The 22,061-nt window shown below is 40.4% G+C and overlaps 1 protein-coding gene across 1 annotated transcript; it reads right to left on the bottom strand.

Annotated features, from left to right (window-relative positions):
* Positions 1-1,150: 1,150 nt before the first annotated feature.
* Positions 1,151-5,051, bottom strand: LOC100196086 (argonaute RISC catalytic component 2). The gene is made up of 10 exons (XM_045706239.1): positions 4,825-5,051; positions 3,801-3,845; positions 3,540-3,641; positions 3,053-3,156; positions 2,854-2,942; positions 2,602-2,672; positions 2,329-2,458; positions 2,043-2,122; positions 1,720-1,824; positions 1,151-1,434 (listed from the first exon to the last, which is right to left on the bottom strand). Exons 1-10 carry the CDS (start codon positions 4,825-4,827, stop codon positions 1,375-1,377), a joined length of 789 nt encoding a protein of 262 aa, XP_045562195.1. The 5' UTR covers positions 4,828-5,051; the 3' UTR covers positions 1,151-1,374.
* Between the last annotated feature and the right edge of the window lie 17,010 nt (positions 5,052-22,061).

Genomic DNA, 22,061 nt, shown 5'->3' with positions numbered 1-22,061 from the left:
GAAACACTATTGATTGACTTCCCTAAATTCCTTCCTATACTTGGGAGAGAGGAGTGCGACCTACAAACAAGTCTGATTACGTCTGTCAATAAACATTTCTTCCTAGCCTCTAAAAGCTTCAATACTGGATGGGCCCTAGCATGAAGGCTGGCAGTTATCCAGTCTGTAACAGAGTAGAGGAGCAAAAAGCTCCACCTGGGTTGAGTCCACCATTGAATAATACCTTTGACACAATGTGCTTAGAGTAAACTGACTGATTGGGATTGTATTGTGCTCCTACACATTTGGACTTAAGGATGCTTTTTGTCCTTAGTGCAATAAACTGTCATTAGAATCAACGTGAAATGTATTTAGAACTTTGAGATCTTGGCTCTGACATTTGTCAAAAATGAGTCACATAATTGATCTTTAGCTGGTTCTACATGTCTGTTTGAAGAAAATTAAAAACTACAAAGTTCTATCTGCATAAACCCATCTGGACTTGGCGCTATAAGGTTATCTGCAGTCCAATCACAAGCCTGAACAGAGACGTGTTCTGATTGGTCTGTCTTTGCCATCGCCCTCTAAGTATGGTCTATGCTAGCCAGAAATAATGGCAGCAAGCAAAAAAATTCCGAAATCTTACAAGTAAATTGTGATGACAGTCATAACCCATGATCAGACTAATTACTATCTATAGTTATATCACTTAGGGATTCAAATAGCTAGTTGTTACTGAACATATCTGCAATTGCAACTTCTACATTTTTTTTTACTAATGTCTCAGGATTTTGATGCTCTGCACTTTCCTTTTAAGTTGAGGACAAATGTGTAATGAAAGGATTCACTATAAAACACTTGGTCTGGGATGTGAAAACTTTGATTATCAGTATCTCAGAACTATGCTTTGCGTAGATAGAACCTTAGTAGAAATGATAATTGGTGACCTTGGGACTAAGACTTTTTTCCCGCTTACCTCATGGCTATAATGCAACACTGGACCACGAGTTATGAAGAAAAACTCACTTTTATACACTATTGATTAACCTGTATGCCAATGTTATAAAAAGTAGTCACTGCTGTGGAATAGCTCCTGGTTTGAGAACCAACAACCTTAAAATAAAAAATAAGTCTCAAGTATGTGTCAAACAAAAAACACATTGGCACTAAATGAGAAAAAAGGTTTTATTTATAGAATTGAACATTCTACCAATAGAAAAGCAACATCCAATGTTATTAGCAGAAAGCGTACAATTCACTTGTTTTCAGTAAGTGGCATATTGTCACAGTACAGAATTTTCCCATTGCAGTTCAGTGAGTGGTGCCCTGTTGGATTTGGTTTCTGGCCACCGCAGAGTGACAAGAAGTGTGTAATCATTCTGTGTCCTCCAAGTCTCAGATATCCATTGGCTCATCAGGTTTGTCTGCTGCAGGCTCATCTGCAGCCTGGACGACCTAAAGGACAGACAGAAGGAGAGGTTAGCAGTGGCCCACATCTTGATTGGCTACCGTTCCAACGATTATGTGACAATTCCAACACTTGATGTGTTCAGCCAATTTTGTGATGTCATGTTTGTTAACCACTCTCTAATACATTTACATATACAAATATCTTTGAGGGTGCATTATACTACCCTGGATTCCAAATGAATTGTTCTGTTTCAGTGTGGTTCCAGGCTAGTATTAATCCAACCACTTTCCTCAAATTACATCCATTGTTAGCTCCATGCCGACTCCTACCTTTCTCTGTGGCCTCTCCTCTAGACCCACGAGGAAAGGAGCCACGTCATCATCGTCGTAGATGGTGAACTCCATGTCTTTCCCCACAATACCGATGGAGACATTCTGAAAGGCAGGGAGAGCTACTCAGTAAAGGCCAGGGCTGTGTTCATTAGGCACAAAACAGAAGAAAACCGACAAACAGGGAGGAACTAACTGGACTAAGAAATACTCATTTTATCATAAATGTAGCAAAACATGTTCTGTTGCATGACCTAATGAACACAGCCCTGTTCAGCAGGGAAGGAGGGGTAAGACCAGTTGGTTGAGCCATAGCCGCTTACCTTAGTGGTGAGGTCCTGTTCAGCAGGGAGTGTTTCTCTGAGCCCAAGCAGACCATGCCTGACCAGCTCATTCAGATTACCTAAATACAGACAATGCAATGGACAAAGGGATAAATGCAAAGAGCAAGTGCTGAAATGTGTGTGAGAGAGGTGCTACAGTTAACAAGCATCAAACGGTATCTACTTTATAGTAAGTGTCTGAGTAGACATGCATTTGTGCCCTCAGGTATGTATTTGTGTTAGTACTTGTGAGAACTACAAATACAGTGTGTGTGCATGCTCTCACAGTCCAGGAAGGTGTTCATGTGTCTCTCTAGGTATGTGCGGGCAGACTGGGAGCGGGCTCCGATGGACATGGCTTTGCAGTCGAAGTAGTTTGCAGAGGGGCAGGTCTGGAAGATATGAGGCCCCATGTCCTACAAGAAGAGACCATATGGAGAGAATGTCAGATGCTCCACATGACTAATTATTATTGCTTTTAGAGTCACATACTACTTCTAGAGTGTTACACCCCTTCATCAGCAGACCTAGTTTCCATTAAAAAGATGACAGGACTCACGTCGTAGCCAGCGATAAGCAGTCCCACACCATAGGGTCTTCTTCCATATCTCTGTGTGGGGATTTGGGTTTCTGAGGGACTGGTCAAGGGTTACATTGTTAACAGTCTAGAGCACAGCACGCCAATTCCCAAACCTGACCTCACCGCTTAACTCACGAAAAGCCCAAAGTGTACATTTTGACATTGAAACATTGATTGGAGTGCCGGTGCAGGCTTCTAGAGGTGAATATGTGAAAACATGACAAAGGATACTGCTTCCAATGAGAGTGACGAGACGCGACACTGGGAGAGGCCTGTCAAACACAAACCTGGAGTCCAGGCATTCCTGCCTCATGAAGTTACTGTCGTGGAAGACGGAAGGGGAAATCTTGACACAGATTACAGTGGATACACTTTGCATACGAAGTCATGGTATTCCTACAACTAGACATGAGATGTGTGTGTGTTGTACCAGAGGAGCCTGGCATCTGCAGTCAGCCCGGCAATAGAGATGCCAATGTGTTCATCAACATGGAGGATCTTCTTCTGGTGAGCAGCCAGCTCAGACTGGGCTCTCTGTGGATAAACACAAACTCAGTCTCACTCAACAGCCCATTGAGTCACTGCAAGTGTTCAAAGTACTTAGTCAAGAGTAAGGTACTACAACTGTGGGACAGCCACATTTTTATTTCATCTCAGGGTATCTTAACTGGCCTGGCACACTGGAAACGTAACTTTTGCTGAGGGTGAGACGCTCTTATTCATTTAAATTAAACCTGGGCATAGGAGCACCTTCTACTCAGCACAAAATTGCCCTCCGGTTCTATTTTCTGGATTGCAAAGTGTGGCTCATGTCTGCGTCCAGTGTAGCAGGTTAAAAAAAATGAAACATACTGTTTTCCTGAAGTCTCAGCGAAGCTCCTATGTAACTCTTGAACTGGGATGTTACTGGGAAATACCTTGAGAGCAACCAGGACTGCATGGGTACCGGACTTGAGCCCCACTGTAGCCGAACCTTGTTTCACCGCCTCCATGGCGTATTCGATCTGGTGAATGCGCCCCTGAAACAAGTGCATTGATAATGTTACCTTATTTGGGAGACCCTGCAGGGAATCTCATTCCCCACACATTTAGAATCATTTTGATGTCCTTTGAGTTATGTTAATGCTATAGTGAGTACCTTGTAAGGTCGCTTTCTCATAAGGTAACATGGCCCTTACCTGAGGACTCCATACAGTGACGTCATTGTCGTACTGGTTACGGAACTACAGAGAGAAAATAAGCAGTAGTGTCAATGTTTTCATTTGTCAAGAAATACACATTCCATGTTTTACTTACGTAGTTGTCTTGCATTGCGAGGAGTTATCTACCAAAAAACAACTCGACACATAACGTGTTTGCCACCCTAGACTAAGGTAATGTATTGCTATAAATAAATTATTGCGCAAGCTAGGAAGCAACCTTGTGGCTTTGTTTACAGTCACCTGGCATGGGGGTGCACCCACAGAATTAGTAATTAGAATAGGATCTCCATGGGTGCACCTCTCATGACGTCAAACACGTTTGAAACTTTTAGAGGTAGGTATGACAACTAGCTAAATTTGTTCTAAGCAGCAAAGTAGCTGGTTGCAAGCATTTGGAAGACAGCACCGCGAACAACCATGCAATTTCAATCAGCCTTTGACTGCATAGGTAAGGACGGTTGACTGCAAAGACCAATACCGAATGCCAAAGTTGGGGAACTTTTATGGCAGTCAAAAAACGAAAGTGAAACAATAAACATTACGCTGGCTAACGATAGCAAGCTAACGTAGAATGCTAGTTAGCTACCTAGCTGTGTTAGGTAGCTAACTAGCCATCTAAAGTTAGCTAACTAACTTAGTTACGTTACTATGTAACTAACCGCTAGCTAGGCTAGTACCTTTTTTTTTTATTTAATCTTATTGAGATCGTTTGCTAACTATCTAGCTCGTGCATAATCATAAACTTCCAGATGCTTGCTGTTTTGTGCTTACTCACAGTGCACTCGTTTCCTCTGTTGTGCTCATAGACTTGTGCTAAGCTAGTCTGGCTAACGTAAATGGAATATCCTTTCAGCGAGTGATAGCTAGCTAGCTGCTCTAGCTAGGATCCTTAATTATCGAACACTTTTGCCATTCAATGTATGTGATTAATTGTATTACTTATTTAGCAACATTCGCGCTTAGAAACGTAAAACAAAATGCATGCTTTATTCATTCTTACCATCTCTGCTGTTGCCTGGTGAACTGTGACTCTGGGTTGATTGATTTCCCTAGATCTGTGACGTAAGGCAAAGCAGTAGATCTCAGAAGTCCATCCAGTAGATTAAAATTCGAAATCCAATCCAGTGGTGTAAAGCGTTTAGGTAGTACCATAAAGTATTTTTACTTTATATTTTTGGCTACTTTTACTTTTACTCCACTACATTCCTAAAGAAAATAATGTCCCTTTTACTCGATACATTTTCCCTGACACCCAAAAGTACTCGTTACATTTTGAATGCTTAGCAGGACAGAAAATCGTCAAATTCACGCTCTTAAAAAGAAAATCCATGGGCATCCCTACTGCATCTGATCTGGCGGACTCACTAAATACAAATGTCTGAGTGTTGTATTGTGAACACACAGCATGCATTTTGTATTAGTGTGTAATGATCTGTACAAATAAGTACCAATCCACAAATGTAAATCACTTGTTTTCATTTGGCATGATATTGATCCCATATGTGCCCCTGGCTATCCGTAAATAAAAAATAAAATAAAATTGTGCCGTCTGTTAAAAAAACAATTAATATATTTATAGTTTTACTTTTAATACTTAATTATATTTTATCAATTACATTTACTTTTGATACTTAAGTATATTTCAAACTCAATACTTTTTTACTTTCACTCAAGTAGGACTTTCACTTTTACTTGAGTCATTTTCTATTAAGGCATCTTTACTTTTACTAAAGTATGGCAATTGGATATTTTACCACTGATGTAATCATAGATTGAAAACGTTAATACTTTTTACTTGACCAAAGACTTGCAATTTTGCTGTTTAATTTAAATTATTCCTGTCAATTCTGAAATTAATTTAGATTTTGATTAATGTTAAAATCCATTCCAGAAAGTATGTGTATGGGTCTCAGAACGTTGCAATAACTGGAATGACATATACTTGCAGTAATAAAAGCAAACAACATTTTGTTTTCATATTTATTTTTCTGCAATGAAATACATCATTGCAGTGTGCCTAGATGAGCACTGGATGGCAGCAGTAAATTGGAAGTTTACATCACAGGCTACAGTAAACTGATACTGTGTGTGTGTATGTGTCCACTTTTTTTTCTTTGACTGGTTGGCTTTGACAGTTACTTTCTTCAATAGAATTCGTTACGCTATACATTGTCTTTCTTATTTTATGAAGTATACAGTACTACAGTCTCTGTATAGGGGACTTTATGGCATAGGTCAGGTAGTCATGTTTTTCCTCTATCTGCAGGGTTGCTATTTCAAGTCAGGACAGGTCTGCAAGAAATGCTTTGTATTTCATTTTCAATGTACAGAATTCCTTTGAATGGTGTTTTATCACTAAGTCCTGCTGGATCAGTCAGAGCTACAAAAAAGAGGTCTTGTCAATTCAGTATTGCTGAGCTGCCATCAAATTAAACCTGGATATTTTGCATTCTGAATAGACAAAATGACTCTTGAAGGAAAAATAACTAGACCGAAATACACTTGCATCACTCCAATCAAAGCAGGGATAGGCCTAACAACAGTGTAGGCTACTTTTGATTCACAATGTGCAACAAGAGCATCCTGGTCACAACACATGCTCTGTAAGCCTGTCATAACAGCAGTGAACACAGCTGAGTGTACTATACAACATGAACAGGCTCATGGATGCAGGATTTATTTTATCCCTCTTTGAATCCCTCTCTCCCCACTCTCCATCTCTCTCTCTCTCTCCACCCACCCTGTCTTTTTTTATTTGGGTTGAAACGGCTGGACACTGAGAGCCTAGACTCTGTTAATGATATCTGATGTACCCTTGATCCGGAGGGAGATGAATTAAAGGAGCTGTGCTGACGAGCCCTCCTCCCCTGCCAAGGCAGATGCAGTGGTGGCCATTACATCAGCGTGCCTCCTTTGTGATTGAGCTTCTAGGAGCTGTGCTGAGCTCAGCATATTTCGCCAGGGCTTCATTTAACTCTGCCAAATGGCCCCCTTTTAATTTTTCAAATGGAAGAGTGGCCTGAGTCACTCTGTGACGGGTCCAAGCCACGCCGCCAGTCCTCACACGCAGGGAAGGAAGAGGAGGAGGGCGGAGGTGTTTAAAGGTGTAGCGTCATGGATTGGGAAGACGAAAGCAAGGTTGCTCACCCAGACCAAGTCTCGGAGAAGAAATACGTCAGTGCATTGTCAACTGTGCTTAGCTATCTCAATCAATGACACGACAGTGTGTGTTACCACAAATCCAGAAAAAAATGGTCCCTAAAAATGTGCTTGAATATGTTTTTGAAGCCCTTGTGGGGTTCCGGCCCTTTGACCCTCATCACTAAGGTCATTGTCATCACAGACAAAGTCAAGCATTTTCATGATTTGGAGTTGTAGTTGGACCTCAGAGGTGCATCTTAGTCCTCCCAGCGACTCACTGGAGCGAGAGATGATGACATCAGCGTCAGCAGTGAACCTGTACGTGCCTCCAGACATGGATTGCTTGAGTATCCGGAGTGACAAAATGTGTCTGAATATGCCCCCATCTCATACCACTGTTGCTTAAAATAGGCCAGCGATGTGTTTAGCCTGGGAATCAGCTGGACTAATGGGCCGGTCTGCCAAGTATGCATTAAGCTGGCAGGTACCACGGAGCGGGTCAAGGGTCATCAACAGCACACGGAATGAACGGAAAGCCCTCCTCAATAGGTTTTATGAGCATGTATACATATTCATTGACTTTTACATTTTCCACCAAATGCCAGGACACGCAGCAGCAGGTGGTGGAGGAGTTGAGAGTCATGCAGAATCTTGCCATCCATTTCCTTGCGTTTTCTCAAAGAGTTTACACAGCATTTTGGCGGTAAATGGCTGAAAAGGCTTCTTTTGTCTCAAACCAGGAAGAGCACATTGTGGATCACTTACTAATATCAGAGCCAGATAGATTGCCTCTCTACTCAGCCTTTGGATCTAACAATAGCTAGCCAATAAGTGGCAAACCTCATGCTGTGTCGCACATTTATACAGCTCAATCCCCTAGACTAGGGAAACGCATGGAGGTCATGCAGCAATGATGGAAGTTGACTGTTTGAATGAAGACACTAGGGTTCAAATGTCCAGCCTCCTAGATATATAGTCCCTCTCCTCTCTCAGCGCTCCTCATTCGTTCTCATGTCTCGTTTTCCATGAGACAAATCCTTCCTCGTTCGAAAAAAATGCCTCCTTATCTGATGTTTTCTGGGTTCCCCTAAAACATCACTGCTGTAGATCATTTCTAAACATTTCCAATTTCACAATTTTCAAGCCCCATAATACATTTCGTGCTGGGAATCATGGAATCAAGAAAATGTTACTTTGATGTCCATGCACTATATGGATTTTAGTATAGATTGTCTTAGTACGGGGGTCAGGAACCTGATGGTCCAGAGCCACATGGAGGCTCTTTAACTGTCCCTTTGTGTATCAGTGGTGATCTATAATTAGCCATTTGATCTGATCAATACATTGTACAATGCCTGATTTAGATTAATGTATGTAGATAAACAGCCAGGTTGGCTCTCCCCTGAATCATCTGGCCTTTGAGGTTCTGACTGACAGCTGTGAGGGCTCTTATGTGTGTGGTGCCGGGTTTTGTGGGACATCATGTGTTTTTTGATGTGCTATTGTTCCATGCTGCTCTGATCCTGCTCTGACAGGTGTGACTGGGAGGCTCTAGCCTCTAGGACTTCAGTGTCCATCCAGCCATTAGAGAGAGGAAGAGAGGGTAGTCCCCCCCTCCTCCCCATTTTGCCTGTCAACCATGCTGTGAGCGTGCGGTCTAATCAGAAATCACCAGGTGGTCTCGGAAGGGTCCATTGAGGGAGATTCCACGGCAGGACTCCATTACATCAAGGGCAGGATGATCTAGGAGGTCTTTTGATGTGTCAGAGTGAATTACTCCAAACAAGTGTTTCAAACCCTCAGGTGCTTTTCATGTGTGACAGCGAGGATGTTTATCACAACTGTAATTTCCTGGCAAGGTTACTCATATCACTGGGGAGAGGGGAAGGGGGAGTGTTATCCTCAGATAAAAAGAAAGCTTTTGTCATTGAACTGTCATCATTCTCATATCAAATCGTCTTATAGATGTCCCTGCCTATTGTAGCACCTACTTCTTGGTGCTTTCTTCACATAAAGGTTCTTGGCTTTTCAAACAAAATAATCACACAACAAGCACTGACAGACAAAACACAACTCCCTCAAGTTAATGTAGACACGATCTATTTATTCAACCTCCTCCATTGTCAGTGTAGATGGAGAAATCGGTCGATGCCAAGTCTGGGAAGCAAGAAGACATCAAATCATTACTGAACTCAAAGTATTTCCCTTGCTCCGCGGCAAATGCTCAAACATTAATTGCATTTGCTCATCCGATACTGTAATTTTGGATTAGCTAATGTGAGAGGTCACTTTTGGAGACGGGAGAGATTCTTGGCTCCATTTCATCTGCTTTATGAGCAGCCTCTTCAATTTTCTCACAAATTTTTCTCTGGAGTTTGACAACAAATCTATGAGCTGGGTTTTCAGGCTGTATGGGTTGGGTATGAAATGAGAATCCTCAGGAATGTGTTCTTAGTCAATCTGCTGTGAAGCACAGTATCTCATATTTTCCTCAGACTCACTATAGTGTAACTCATCAACAATAATGCTGTGTTATAAATAGGGTTGCAAATCCCAGTTGGAAAACTTTTGGAATCCGCTTGGAATAAGATGAAAATCCGGGAATCACTGTTAGTCTGCACCTGTTGTCTACAAAGCATGTGTCAAATAATTTTTTTAAATTTGATGTTCAATATGTAGTCTGTCCACGAGAGATTAGCACACCTCTAAAATCATAATCTATCCCGATGAGCTTGGTATTTCTCTCTTTAGCCAGTACATGTTGAATGGCTTCACAGCATAGTGCACTTATTGAATTGACACCCAATAACTGATTCCAATCACTACCAACGTCTGTTTGACAGGTTTCACATTAATGTTCTATGTACACATTTATAGAGCACAGATTATTAAAAAACATGAGCGATTTAGACAACACATTCAAGGAACATTCAAGGTATATGAGGACTTAGGGATTGTTTCATACCCTTCATTGAGCATATAATGTCATCCAGGACAGACTGAAGGATTCATTCTGACACAGTGGGACCATGTCCCATTGCAGAGGACTGAGCAGGAGAGCAAACCAGGACAGGGATCGTTGTCCATCAATATTGTGCGAACAGACCTGGGAAAATACAATCCATGACATTAAAAGCTTAACCATGATCACAAGTATGTTCTTTGCACTTGGGACACTTTTGAATGAAGTCATGAATTTACTATAGGACATTTAACAGCCGGAACACTTAGCAAATGAACACTGACATTGCATCTGATTGAAGCATGTGGAGACTCCTTTTTCACTATATTGCATTGTCATCTACAGGTACTTTTGATACCTGTGGTAGATAGTAAAACTTCAGGCCAGAATTCATATAGCACATTCCCACTCTGTGCTTTCAAAGTTGTGTTTGAGTTGCACAGCAGCGTGTCTGTTATGGAGGGAGATGACACTTGATTTCCATAGCGCCGTGCAGAAATCCACTTTCTGCAGTTGATTGAATCTCAGCCTTAATCTGAAAGTATTCACACCCCTTGACAATTTTCACATTTTATTGTGTTACAGCTTAAATGTAATATTAATTAAATTGTGATTTTGTGTCACTGGCCTACACACAATACCCCATCATCTCAAAGTGGATTTATGTTTTTAGAATTAATTAATTGAATTAATTAAAATTGAAAAGCTGAAACGTCTTGAGTCAATAAGTATTCAACCCCTTTATTAATCCAAGCCTAAATAAATTCAGGAGTAAAAATGTGCTTTAACAAGTCACATAATAAATTGCATGGACTCACTCTGTGTGCATTAATAGTGTTTAACATGGTTTTTGAAGGACTACCTCATCTCTGCACCCCACATATACAATTAAGATCCCCTAGTCAAGCAGTGAATTTCAAACACAGATTCAACCACAAAGACCAGGGAGGTTTTCCAGTGCCTCGCAAAGAAGGTCACCTTTTGGTAGATGGGGAAAATGTTTAAAAGCAGACATTGAATATCCCTTTATGTATGGTGATCTTATTAATTACACATGGTGTATCAATACACCCAGTCACTACAAAAATACAGGCGTCCTTCCTAACTCAGTTACCGGAGAGGAAGTAAACCGCTCAGGGATTTCACAATGAGGCCAATGGTGACATTAAAACAGTTACAGTATTTAATGGCTGTGATAGGAGAACTGAGGATGGATCAACAACATTGTAGTTACTCCATAATACTAAGCTAATTGACAGAGTGAAAAGAAGGAAGCCTGTACAGAATACAAATATTCCAAAACATGCATCCTGTTTGCAACAAGACACTAAAGTAATACTGCAAAAAATGTGGCAAAGCAATTCACTTTTTGTCCTGAATACTAAGTGTTATGTTTGGGGCAAATCCAATACGACACATTACTGAGTACCACTCTCCATATTGTCAAGAATAGTTGTGGCTGCATCATGTTATGGGTATGCTTGTAATCGTTAAGGACTGGGCAGGTTTTCAATTTGTCATTATGGGGTAAAAGCAATCCATTGAATCAATTTTGAATTCAGGCTGTAACACAACAAAATGTGGAATAAGTTAAGGGGTATGAATACTTTCTGAAGGCACTGTATATCGGCGCCTGATCCTAGATAAGCTATTCTACTCTGAGAGACTTCATGAATAACAGCCCAGTGATTCACAAACCAAGTTATCAGTCGATGTCCTCATAATAACTGTCTCGGTTATCATACAAGCCTGCTAAGATCTAATGCTATAAGTTGGTGTCGCAAGAGTTAGGTGGGTGGCGAGTGGTCAAGTGTTGTTCCTTAGCTACCTGGCTGCTTCTTCGGCTAATCTATTCATTAAAGTTGTTAATTGGCTCTTGTGCTTCAGAATCCATTATGTCACAATAATTACTTTTTATGATTGACAGCGCTTTCACTGCGTTTGACTGATTGGCCAAACTGTCCCGTTTTCCAGTATGGAGGGAAAATGCAATCGCTAGATCTGATCATGGCGTATAAATTTCATTGTCACCACACCGACTGAGCCATTAGCTTCAACACTCAATTACGTCAATGAGGGTGACATAACCAGAGATGCGAGAGAGTAGGGTCAGAGGTGAAGTGTGGGATGGCCTCAAGCCGCCTCCTGCTTTGGCTGCCTTCCTCTGAAGAGATGCAAAATGCCCGACAGAAGGGAGTGAATGGCGACCGTGGATGTCAAGGAACTCAGAAGGTGTAGAGGTTTTTCCAGGTCCTCTCTTCGAAGAACAGGTTGCACCTAAAGTAGTTTAAAATGTCATGTTTTTATTGTCACGTGCACAAGTACAGTGAAATGCTGTTCTTGCAAGCTCTTTCCCTGCGATGCAGTAATCAATATCAGTAGTACTATGAAATAAAGTGGAACAAAAACACACGAGAAATAGAAATAAGATGAACACGCTCACACCAAGACTACACAAAACAGTACAAATATGATACATTTTCTCTCCTTGATCAAAACAATAGTTAGCCTACGTAGAGTAAATGTGTTGGAAACACTTTACGTTGAGCTGCTCTTATACCTGTGTAGTAACACTTATTACTACTGTAACCACACTGTTATTACACATTATTTCAGTAATTGCTTTGTAATTGCACAATGATAGAGTTCAAGTTTTTTTTCCTATTCTACAAGGTTCAATATCCATTACTATGTGATTAATATACAGTTACTAAAGTACCACGTAAAAACATGTTAATACAATGTTATTACTGTAGTAGTTACAGGGTTATTACACCGGTATGAGAACAACTTAATGTAAAGTCTTCCTGTGTTTTTCAATTAATCAGCGACCTGGTTCTGCAGACCAGATCTTTTGGAAGTGAAATACACAGTACAGAAAAATTGGATACTCCTTCATTTTTAACTCTCAGCTTTGCTGTGGAGGCAGAAATGACTGCAGACGTTGGCCCTCTGCCATGTTTCATAACCGCATACCGTTTAACTTTCTATAAATACCGAAGGACTCGGTCCAAGTTGATCAAGTGTGATTGAATCTGAAATGGCTCCAAACGTGGGAGCCAAGTTTCCTTGAGGAGAATTGCTGCCTCCATCCTGGCTTCTGACTCACTAAGATTTCTTCTCCGGCGGCATTGGGATGATTGAGCCAAACGCACAATGGTGTCACTGCAATATCAGCCCCCCAAAGCAAGATGGTTATCTTTTAAAAGTGTAGAACTTACAGTGTTGGGGAGAAGTGAACTACATGTAGCTCAACTAGTAATTGAATTACATTTTGCTGTAGCTTGGTGGTAGTTGAACTTGACACTTAGCTTCATAACTCGTTATGACACGGTCATAACCATGTCATAATATGTCATAAGAGCAGACATAACTTGTCATAATATGATCATAACTCTATTGTGTTTTTTTACGTCTTATTTTACAAGTGTCAATAAGCACAAAACCTACCACACAAGGCAAACCATTCCATTACACCATAGCCTACTTGTAAACATTGTTTATGTTATATAACATTTTCTGAAATTGACCATATTAAATTATCATTGTAATTGCACACACATTGATGTCAGACATGCACCTACCTCAATGCTCTGTTTCTGATGACTGGGATGAATGCAGGAGCAGATTTCAGGAGCAGGACAAGACACCCTTTTTGTGACTGATGACTGATATAAGGGCATGTACGTGAAAGGCCTATCTGGCTTATATGATTATGATGGTCATAATGCTTCTTGACAGTGTCACAGCGGTTTAGATGGTATAATGATATACATTGCTTGTTTTGTCACATAAACTGAGTTTAGACGAGCTATTCGAATTTTAGCAACCAGGAAATGGCAGAGCCAATTCTGAATATTTCCTTTCATTTGAAAGTTGGTTTCTGCAGCCTCCCTCAAGGTCTTCACCTCCACCCTTGGATGCAGCAGATGCATTACTTTTTCAGAAAATATGTAACTAAAGAACAGAAATCTGTGAATAGAGTATGCTACAATGCAGTGACACCGCTAAAGAAAGCTGAAAACTAAAACTTCATACCAAATATATTATAGCAATAGCAAACACTTTCACACATTCTCAAATACATTACAATCCCGTTTCTCAATGTTTTCATAACATAGCTAAAGCTAGCTCTCAACTATTCATGTAGCTAGCTAGCTAGCTATCTATCTATCTAACAGTTAGCTACCATCTAATTAGTGGGGTTTTTTAGCTAACGTTAGCTATCTTATCACTAAAGACGGTGGTGTGCAAAACAACTAAATACACCCATCCGGTGTTAAGGCAACAACAGTACATCTGATTCACTCTATATATACATGGCTAATTGTACAAATCAAGTATAGAAAAGGCCTGTGTATTAAATGTAAGAAAACCCCATGGGCAGCAATAAGTGTATTTACATGAGTACATATGTTCCATGCTAATGATAATTATTTTAGAAGGTTACTTTTTATGAAATGTGTATCTAATGATCGCATACTAACTGCTAACGTAGCTAGCTAGTTGTTGTTAGCGAGCCATCATTTGTAAAAAGTAAATGCATTTAATCCAAGACAGCATCTTGTCTCATTGACTTACATACAAAGTTAACTAGCTTAGCTTTGCTGCAGTCACATGAAGGGGAAAATGAGACAAGATGGCGTCTCGGATTAAATGTATTTTCATTATAAACGTTTTGGCTTTTTAATGGTTTCATGTCTTTTTACAAACGATGTCTCGTCTTATGTGTATTTACATGAGTACATAAATTAAACACTTAAATTATACATCAAAATTACAAGAAAACTAATCATAGTTTAGATAAACATTTTATCTCTAGATTTCAAAAACGAAATCATGCTTATAAATGTTACAAGCCTGAAAACAGGATGAATAAGGAGACACGGACAATTGAAATTTTTCCGCATCTTTCTTTTTCCCAACGCAGTTAAGCCAAAACCACGGCCCGTTATTCAGAGGGGCGTTCTACAATGCTTTAAGCTCTCTCCAAATCCGGAAGTGAATATCACGTAGCGTGAAATTTCAGTACTGATTAATAACATTTGCCCTTGTATCTCAAGATTGAACATAATGAACATAATGTCGTGGACCGAGCTAGCCCTTAACGCTCAAAGACAGATTCAATGGCTGTAGCATAGCGTATTCGACTGAAGGATTAGCTAATAAATATTTTAGAAATGATTAATAATCAATATGTGGGCTTTGACACTCATATGTAGGTGTCATAACCAGCCATAAAATATTTAAGCAATAAGGCACGAGGGGGTGTGGTATATGGCCAATGTATCATGGCTAAGGGCTGTTCTTACGTACGACGCAACGCAGAGTGCCTGGATACAACCCTTAGCCGTGATATATTGGCCATATATCACAAACCCCCGAGGAGCCTTAATGCTATTATATACTGCTTAACAACGTAATTAGAGCAGCAAAAATAAATGTTTTGTCATACCCATGGTATACAGTCTGATATACCATGGCTGTCAGCCAATCAGCATTCAGGGCTCGAACCACCCAGTTTATAAGCAATTTATAAACTGTGTGAACTGAATTTTGATTGGCTGAAAGCCATGGTACAAGAGACCGTATATCATGGGTGTAATGCTTTCGTTTGGAGAAGTATCGGAGTCAGGCGCAGGACACAGGGATAAGTGCAAACAAATGTGTTTACTCAAAAACCACAATAAAACTTCTCCCACAGCAAAATAACAGGGTTGGGAGAAACACCTCCAACAACCACCAAACATGAACAATCACAGACAAGACAAACAGGGAAGCCAGAGGGTTAAATAAGGAACATAATCATGGAATTGAAAACAGGTGTGTATAATTAAGACAAAGCCAAAGTAACAGTGAAACATAGATCGGTGGTGACTAGTAAGCCGGTGACGTCGACCGCCGAACGCTTCCCGAACAAGGAGAGGGGCCGACTTCGGCGGAAGTCGTGACAATGGGTATGACAAAACATTTAGTTTTACTGCTCTAATTACGTTGGTAACCAGTTTATAATAGCATTAAGGCTCCTCTGGGGGTTGTGATATATGGCCAATATACCACAGCAAGGGCTGTGTCCAGGCACTCTGCGTTGCGTCGTGATTAAGAACAGCCCTTAGCCGTGGTATATTGGCCATATACCACACCTCCTCGGGCCTTACTGCTTAAGTATGTCACAACACATCTAAAAGTGTTACCCTAAATTCAAATATTGGTAGTGTTTTCAGTAGTTAATTACTTTTTAGCCATGTAGCTACTAATGGAACTACACACATTGTTTTTCAAAAACAAAACAAAATACGGGTAAAGTAGGCTGAAATTTCTTTTCATTTTCACCATCAGACCTGCTTAATTCTTACTTGAAACATATTTTTGTGTTTAATAGGTTAAATTACATATTCTATTAACATCTGACTCCAGAGTAATATAGTCTTGCAATTTGTAGTCTGTAACATTTCATATTTAGATATGATACATTTTCACAAAGTAGCTTGGATGTAGAGATCTACGTATTTCAAAGTAACTTTAGTTAAGAAAACTACATTTTTCTTGAGAGTAGCTTTAGTACACGCTTAACTATTTCCAGTGTGAAGTAATTGGTAGCATGGTCAACTATATTGTCAGAGTAGCTTCCCCTACACTAAGAACTGCACCATTATGTTGCTGTGTAATCTCCTTGATGTTGATTCCTTCTATGTATCCTGGTGTCTTTGTCAGATGACTGTGAGCTTCATTCCCTCAAATCCCAACAACAAACCCCAACAACAAACCCCAATTCAAATCCAATTTTGAGTCCACATATTATGTCGGCAAGTGGACACTTTTTCTTACATTTTACATTTAACATTTTAGTCATTTAGCAGACGCTCTTATCCAGAGTGACTTACAGTAGTGAATGCATACATTTCATACATTTTTTTTAATGTATTTTTTTCCCATACTGTTCCCCCGTGGGAATCGAACCCACAACCCTTGCGTTGCAAACACCATGCTCTACCAACTGAGCCACACACTTATATGATATATTTGCATAACGATATGAAGTGGCATAAAAGGATCCCAAGGCCTCAGATAGACTCTTAGAAAAAAGTTTTCCAGAAGGGTTCTTCAGCTGTCCCCATAGGAGAACTCTTTTTGGTTTCAGGTAAACCTTTTGAGTTCCATACAGAACCCTATGTGGAAATGGTTATTCAAAAGGTTATCCTATGGGGACAGCCGAAGAACCCTTTTAGGTTCTAGATAGCACCTTTTTTCTAACAGTGTTCAGTAGGCAGTAGGGAATCCTTGCAGGTAAAAATAACAAAGAGATAATGATTAGCTATAATGTGGTGCACCTTTGCTGTCTCTGTGGTTTATGTCTTCAAGTGTTTCGGACTGTGTAACTAATGTCACATGCAACAACTTCATTCAATATAATAGGCCATTTTTGGAAACTGTTCTCTCAAACCACACCATTGCCAACTGTCTAGAGATCAATGCTTGACGTGGAATGAAAAGGGAGCCGGTACTCATGGTACTGTACTGTATACTCACAGAGATCCGGTACTCCAGTACTCAGATCTGGTAACCCAGCACCGGTCCACATCAACCATTGGTCTAGACATTGATTGCTGAGGGGGCTCTTTTTCTCTCGGGCCTCTTTTACTTGAATGAGAGTGGAGGAAGCAGCCTACTACAGTAGCAGAGCTGTGCATGCAGACAGCACTGGATGATGTCAGGGCTAGCCAAAGCTTCCTCCCACCAGGTGCGGACTTAGAGAATTGGAGGCCCCAGACAGAGGCCAAAATGCTAGCTAAGTTGAATTGAGTGCTCATCGTCTGTATTCTAGTTTGTTCATTATATTAAGGATTTTTTTGCATGTTATGTAGCGTAACAAGTGTATTTTGCTCTTCACTCGTGTAGTACACTCTTAGAAAAAGGGTTCCAAAAGGGTTATTTGTGGAGGGATAGGGTTCTACCAAGAACTGTTTAGATCAGAAGAACCTTTTTTGGAAGACAAGGGTTCTTTATAAGTGAAAGGGTTCTACCTAGAACCTTTAACATCCTAAGAACCGTTTTTGGAAGAAAGGGTTATTTGATGATTGTTTGAAAGGCAAGAAGGATTCTTTGGAAGGCAAGAAGGGTTCTACATATAATTATATATAATATTTCCTAGCAACCCTTCATAGACAGTTCTAGGAAGAATGTTTAGATGAATCAACTTTGAAGCTTCCTGCAGATTTTTCTATATATATATATATATATACTGGGCATAATAAAAAATAATAATAATAGTAATTCATAGTAATTCATTATTACTATTATTACTATTATTATTTTTTTTTATTATTCCCAGTTCACGGGGCATCTGATGATTTGAGGCCTGAGGCAATTGTCTCTTCTGCATAATGATAAGTCCGCCACTGCCTCCCACGCGCTATATGGCGTGACCAAGTAATTGATGCCCCAACGTTTCAACGATTAAATGTAATTTCTCTAATGCTCCCAGGATGAATAACAGCAAATCCAGCAAGTGCTCGGCTGCTCTTACAAGTCAAGTGGCACTTCCCATGGGCCTTTAAGTAATGACCTGTCCCCAAATCTGAATGTGGTATTTGTTTGCGCCCCCATCCCGCTCGCATAATGAATTAATTAATGTATGTTGTGTGTGTGTGTGTGTGTGTGTGTGTGTGTGTGCCTGCCTGCACTCTAGGGCCTTGTGGGTAATCCCAGTGTGATGGAAGTCGGCAGGTGTTCAAATGTTCCCTTAACGCCCCAGTGGGAGAGCCCCCGAAGACAAGAGCTTGGTCACACACTTGAACTTGAATTTAATCAAGGGAGAGCATCCTTTGTGGTGATGGTGTGCAGCACTGATTAGATTTGGAGATTGAGAGCCATTACAGAAGGATGGAGTCTGCTAATGACTTAAGTGCTGTTGCTTTTTCCTTGAGGAAGTGATTTATATGGACAGGGTACTGCCCCTGAACCTCGGAGCACCCAACAGTGAATGGAGACACTGATCGATCCATAGATCAACGATTCACTGATAGATCCATAGATCAACGATTCATATCACTCCACTTTGGCCCCATCATGATCTATATCTCTGATATAAGGATTTACGGTCTCTGTACGTTGGGGTGCTTTGTAACGTTCAAAGTTGTCTATATCCTCATCAATCTTTGTCCGTGATTAAAAGGTTAAATGTTTTGGTGGCGACATTGTTATTAGTGCATGTTGCATGTTAGATTACTGGATGATGTAATACTTACTTCTCTTAATCCCATGGCATAGAAAGACAGTACAAAGTTTGAAGTAAATAACTAGAAAATGGCAATTTCCTGAGGAAAATATGTGTTCTTGCTTCAGCAGTCTAAAAGAATGGCCGTGTCCGGATACCTGTATTTGCATCTTATATAGTAGGCAGTTTGGTTATGTGAAAATATGTTTTATACTGATATTGATATTTGTTGCTTCCTGTATACATCTTTTATAAACATTATGTTCTAAAAAAGTATGTAGTACGATTAGTACACAGTAATACTGTAAAAAAATGTAACTTAAATATCCAAGTTGGCTGGACTTCAAATTGGGAAATTGTTGAGCTGACATGAATTATTACTCCACTAACCCAATGATTTTTACTCAATGTGAGTTGAAAAATAATGAACTGACATATGTCATTTGCAACACAAATAGCTGTGTTGATCACACAAGAGTTAGGTTTGCTGACACAACATAAAATACTGTTTTGGCTTAAACACGTTTAATTAACATATTACCCAGTATACCTTTCTGAAAGTTGTATTATACTTATTATTTATTTAATCTTTATTTAACTAGGCAAGACAGTTAAGAACAAATTCTTATTTACAATGATGACCTACCCTGTGCAACGCTGGGCCAATTGTCCGCCGCCCTATGGGACTCCCAATCACGGCCGGATGTGATGCAGGCTGGATTCAAACCAGCGACTGCAGTGACGCCTCTTGCATGGAGATGCAGTGCCTTAGACCGTTGCACCACTCGGTCAGGGATCAGTTACAACTGAAACATGTATTGCAGAGGCTGATGCATTTAACCAGAGTTAAATAAGTTGATTTGTTCTAACCCTTAATGAGATTTCTGTTGTACCTGTTTATGTGGTCTGTGGTTACTCAGATTTTATAGACTTACCTGTCTGGTCCATTATATGGATCATGACTGAAACTGGTTAGGAGTCAAAGGAGAACCTATTCTGTCATAAACATACTTGGCTCAATCAAAATAAAAATATAACAGCCATCCGTCAATAATACAATCATTTCCATAGTTGAGCAGAAATCTACAGTATATTATAGCTCATCCAACTTGACACTTGACAGTCAGTGAACCCGGGTTGGAGTCCCTGCCTGGGGCTTCCCCCCAACGTTGGTCCATGAAGCTTAAATAGTTCAGCTGATGATATCCTTACATCGTTAAGTTGAAAGGATTGAAATTGAAAGTTAAGTCCATTTTAAAAAATCAAGGCAACCAGATTTCTAGTTAACTCAACTTCGGCAAATGTGAGACAACTCAGGAATCTATGTTAGCAGAACTTTTCTGTCCCAAAGTTAAAAATAGTAAAGCAATAAGTCTGATTACTTCATTTGGATGGATGTATGAAAAGGTTCATCAAAATGAAACAGAATACTGAAACTGAAAAACAGAAGAAAAATAAATATGAAACTGAAGAAAGAAATTATGAAAACAAATGAATTACACATTTTTACTTTGTTATGTGTTACTACTGTATAAAGTAATTGTAAAGGATTATACAAGACCTGTTTGATGAATAATCCATGTCATTTAATTAATAGGATTCAAGAAGTTGGACAAATGCAACTACAGTTTATTTGCCCAATGTTACTTAAACACTCATATACACTACATGGCCAAAAGTATGTGGACACATGCTCTTCGAACATCTCATTCCAAAATCATGGGCATTTATATGGAGTTGGTCCCCCCTTTGCTGTAATAACAGCTTCCACTCTTCTGGGAAGGCTTTCCCCTAGATGTTGAAACATTGCTGCGGGCACTTTCTTCTATTCAGCCACAAGAGCATTAGTGAGGTTGGGCACTGATGTTGGTCGATTAGACCTGGCTCGCAGTCTGAGTTTTCAATTCATCCCAAAGGTGTTTGATGGGGTTGAGGTCAGGGCTTTGTTCAGGCCAGTCAAGTTCTTCCACACCGATCTCAACAAACCATTTCTGTATTGACCTCACTTTGTGCATGGGGTCATTGTCATGCTGAAACAGGAAAGGGCCTTCCCCAAACTATTGCCACAAAGTTGGAAGCACAGAATTGTCTAGAATGTCATTGTATGCTGTAGCGTTAATATTTCCCTTCACTGGAACTAAGGGTTGTAGCCCGAACCATGAAAAACAGCCCCAGACCATTATTCCTCCTCCATCAAACTTTACAGTTGGCACTATGCATTTGGGCAGGTAGCGTTCTCCTGGCATCCGCCAAACATAGATTAGTCTGCCGGACTGGAAGATGGTGAAGCGTGATTCATCACTCCAGAGAACGCGTTTCCACTGCTCCAGAGTCCAATGGTGGCGAGCTTTACACCACTCCAGTCGATGCTTGGCATTGCACATGGTGATCTTGCGGCTGCTCGGCCATGGAAACCCATTTCATGAAGTTCCCGATGAACAGTTCTAGTACTGACGTTTCTTCCAGAGGCAGTTTGGAACTCTGTAGTGAGTGTTGCAACCGAGGACTGTTGATTGTTACACGCTACGTGCTTCAGTACTCGGCGGTCCCGTTCTATGAGCTTGTGTGGCCTACCACTTCGCGGCTGAGGAGTTGTTTCTTCTAAACGTTTCCACTTCACAATAACAGCACCTACAGTTTTCCGGGGCGGCTCTAGCAGGGCAGAAATTTTACAAACTGAGTTGTTGGAAAGATTGCATCCTATGACGGTGCCACGTTGAAAGTCACTGAGCTCTTCAGTATGGGCCATTCTACTGCCAATGTTTGTCTATGGAGATTGCATGGCGGTGTGCTCAACTTTATACACCTGTCAGCAACGGGTGTGGCAGAAATAGACAAATCACTAATTTGAAGAGGTGTCCACATACTTCTGGCCATGTAGTGTGGGGCTGGGACCTCTGCGCAGTCCATTTTACTG

This window comes from Salmo salar, chromosome ssa23 (assembly GCF_905237065.1).
Source record: "Salmo salar chromosome ssa23, Ssal_v3.1, whole genome shotgun sequence".
Classification (NCBI taxonomy): domain Eukaryota; kingdom Metazoa; phylum Chordata; class Actinopteri; order Salmoniformes; family Salmonidae; genus Salmo; species Salmo salar.
This window is presented reverse-complemented; position numbering and strand designations above follow the sequence as displayed.

Bases quoted from the DNA above. Each gene is read 5' to 3' on its own strand.
- LOC100196086 (XM_045706239.1), bottom strand. The intron at 3,642-3,800 runs GTAAGGGCCATG...CACTTGTTTCAG, and splicing joins TCACTGTATGGAGTCCTCAG to GGGCGCATTCACCAGATCGA. The intron at 1,825-2,042 runs GTAAGCGGCTAT...CCTGCCTTTCAG, and splicing joins AACAGGACCTCACCACTAAG to AATGTCTCCATCGGTATTGT.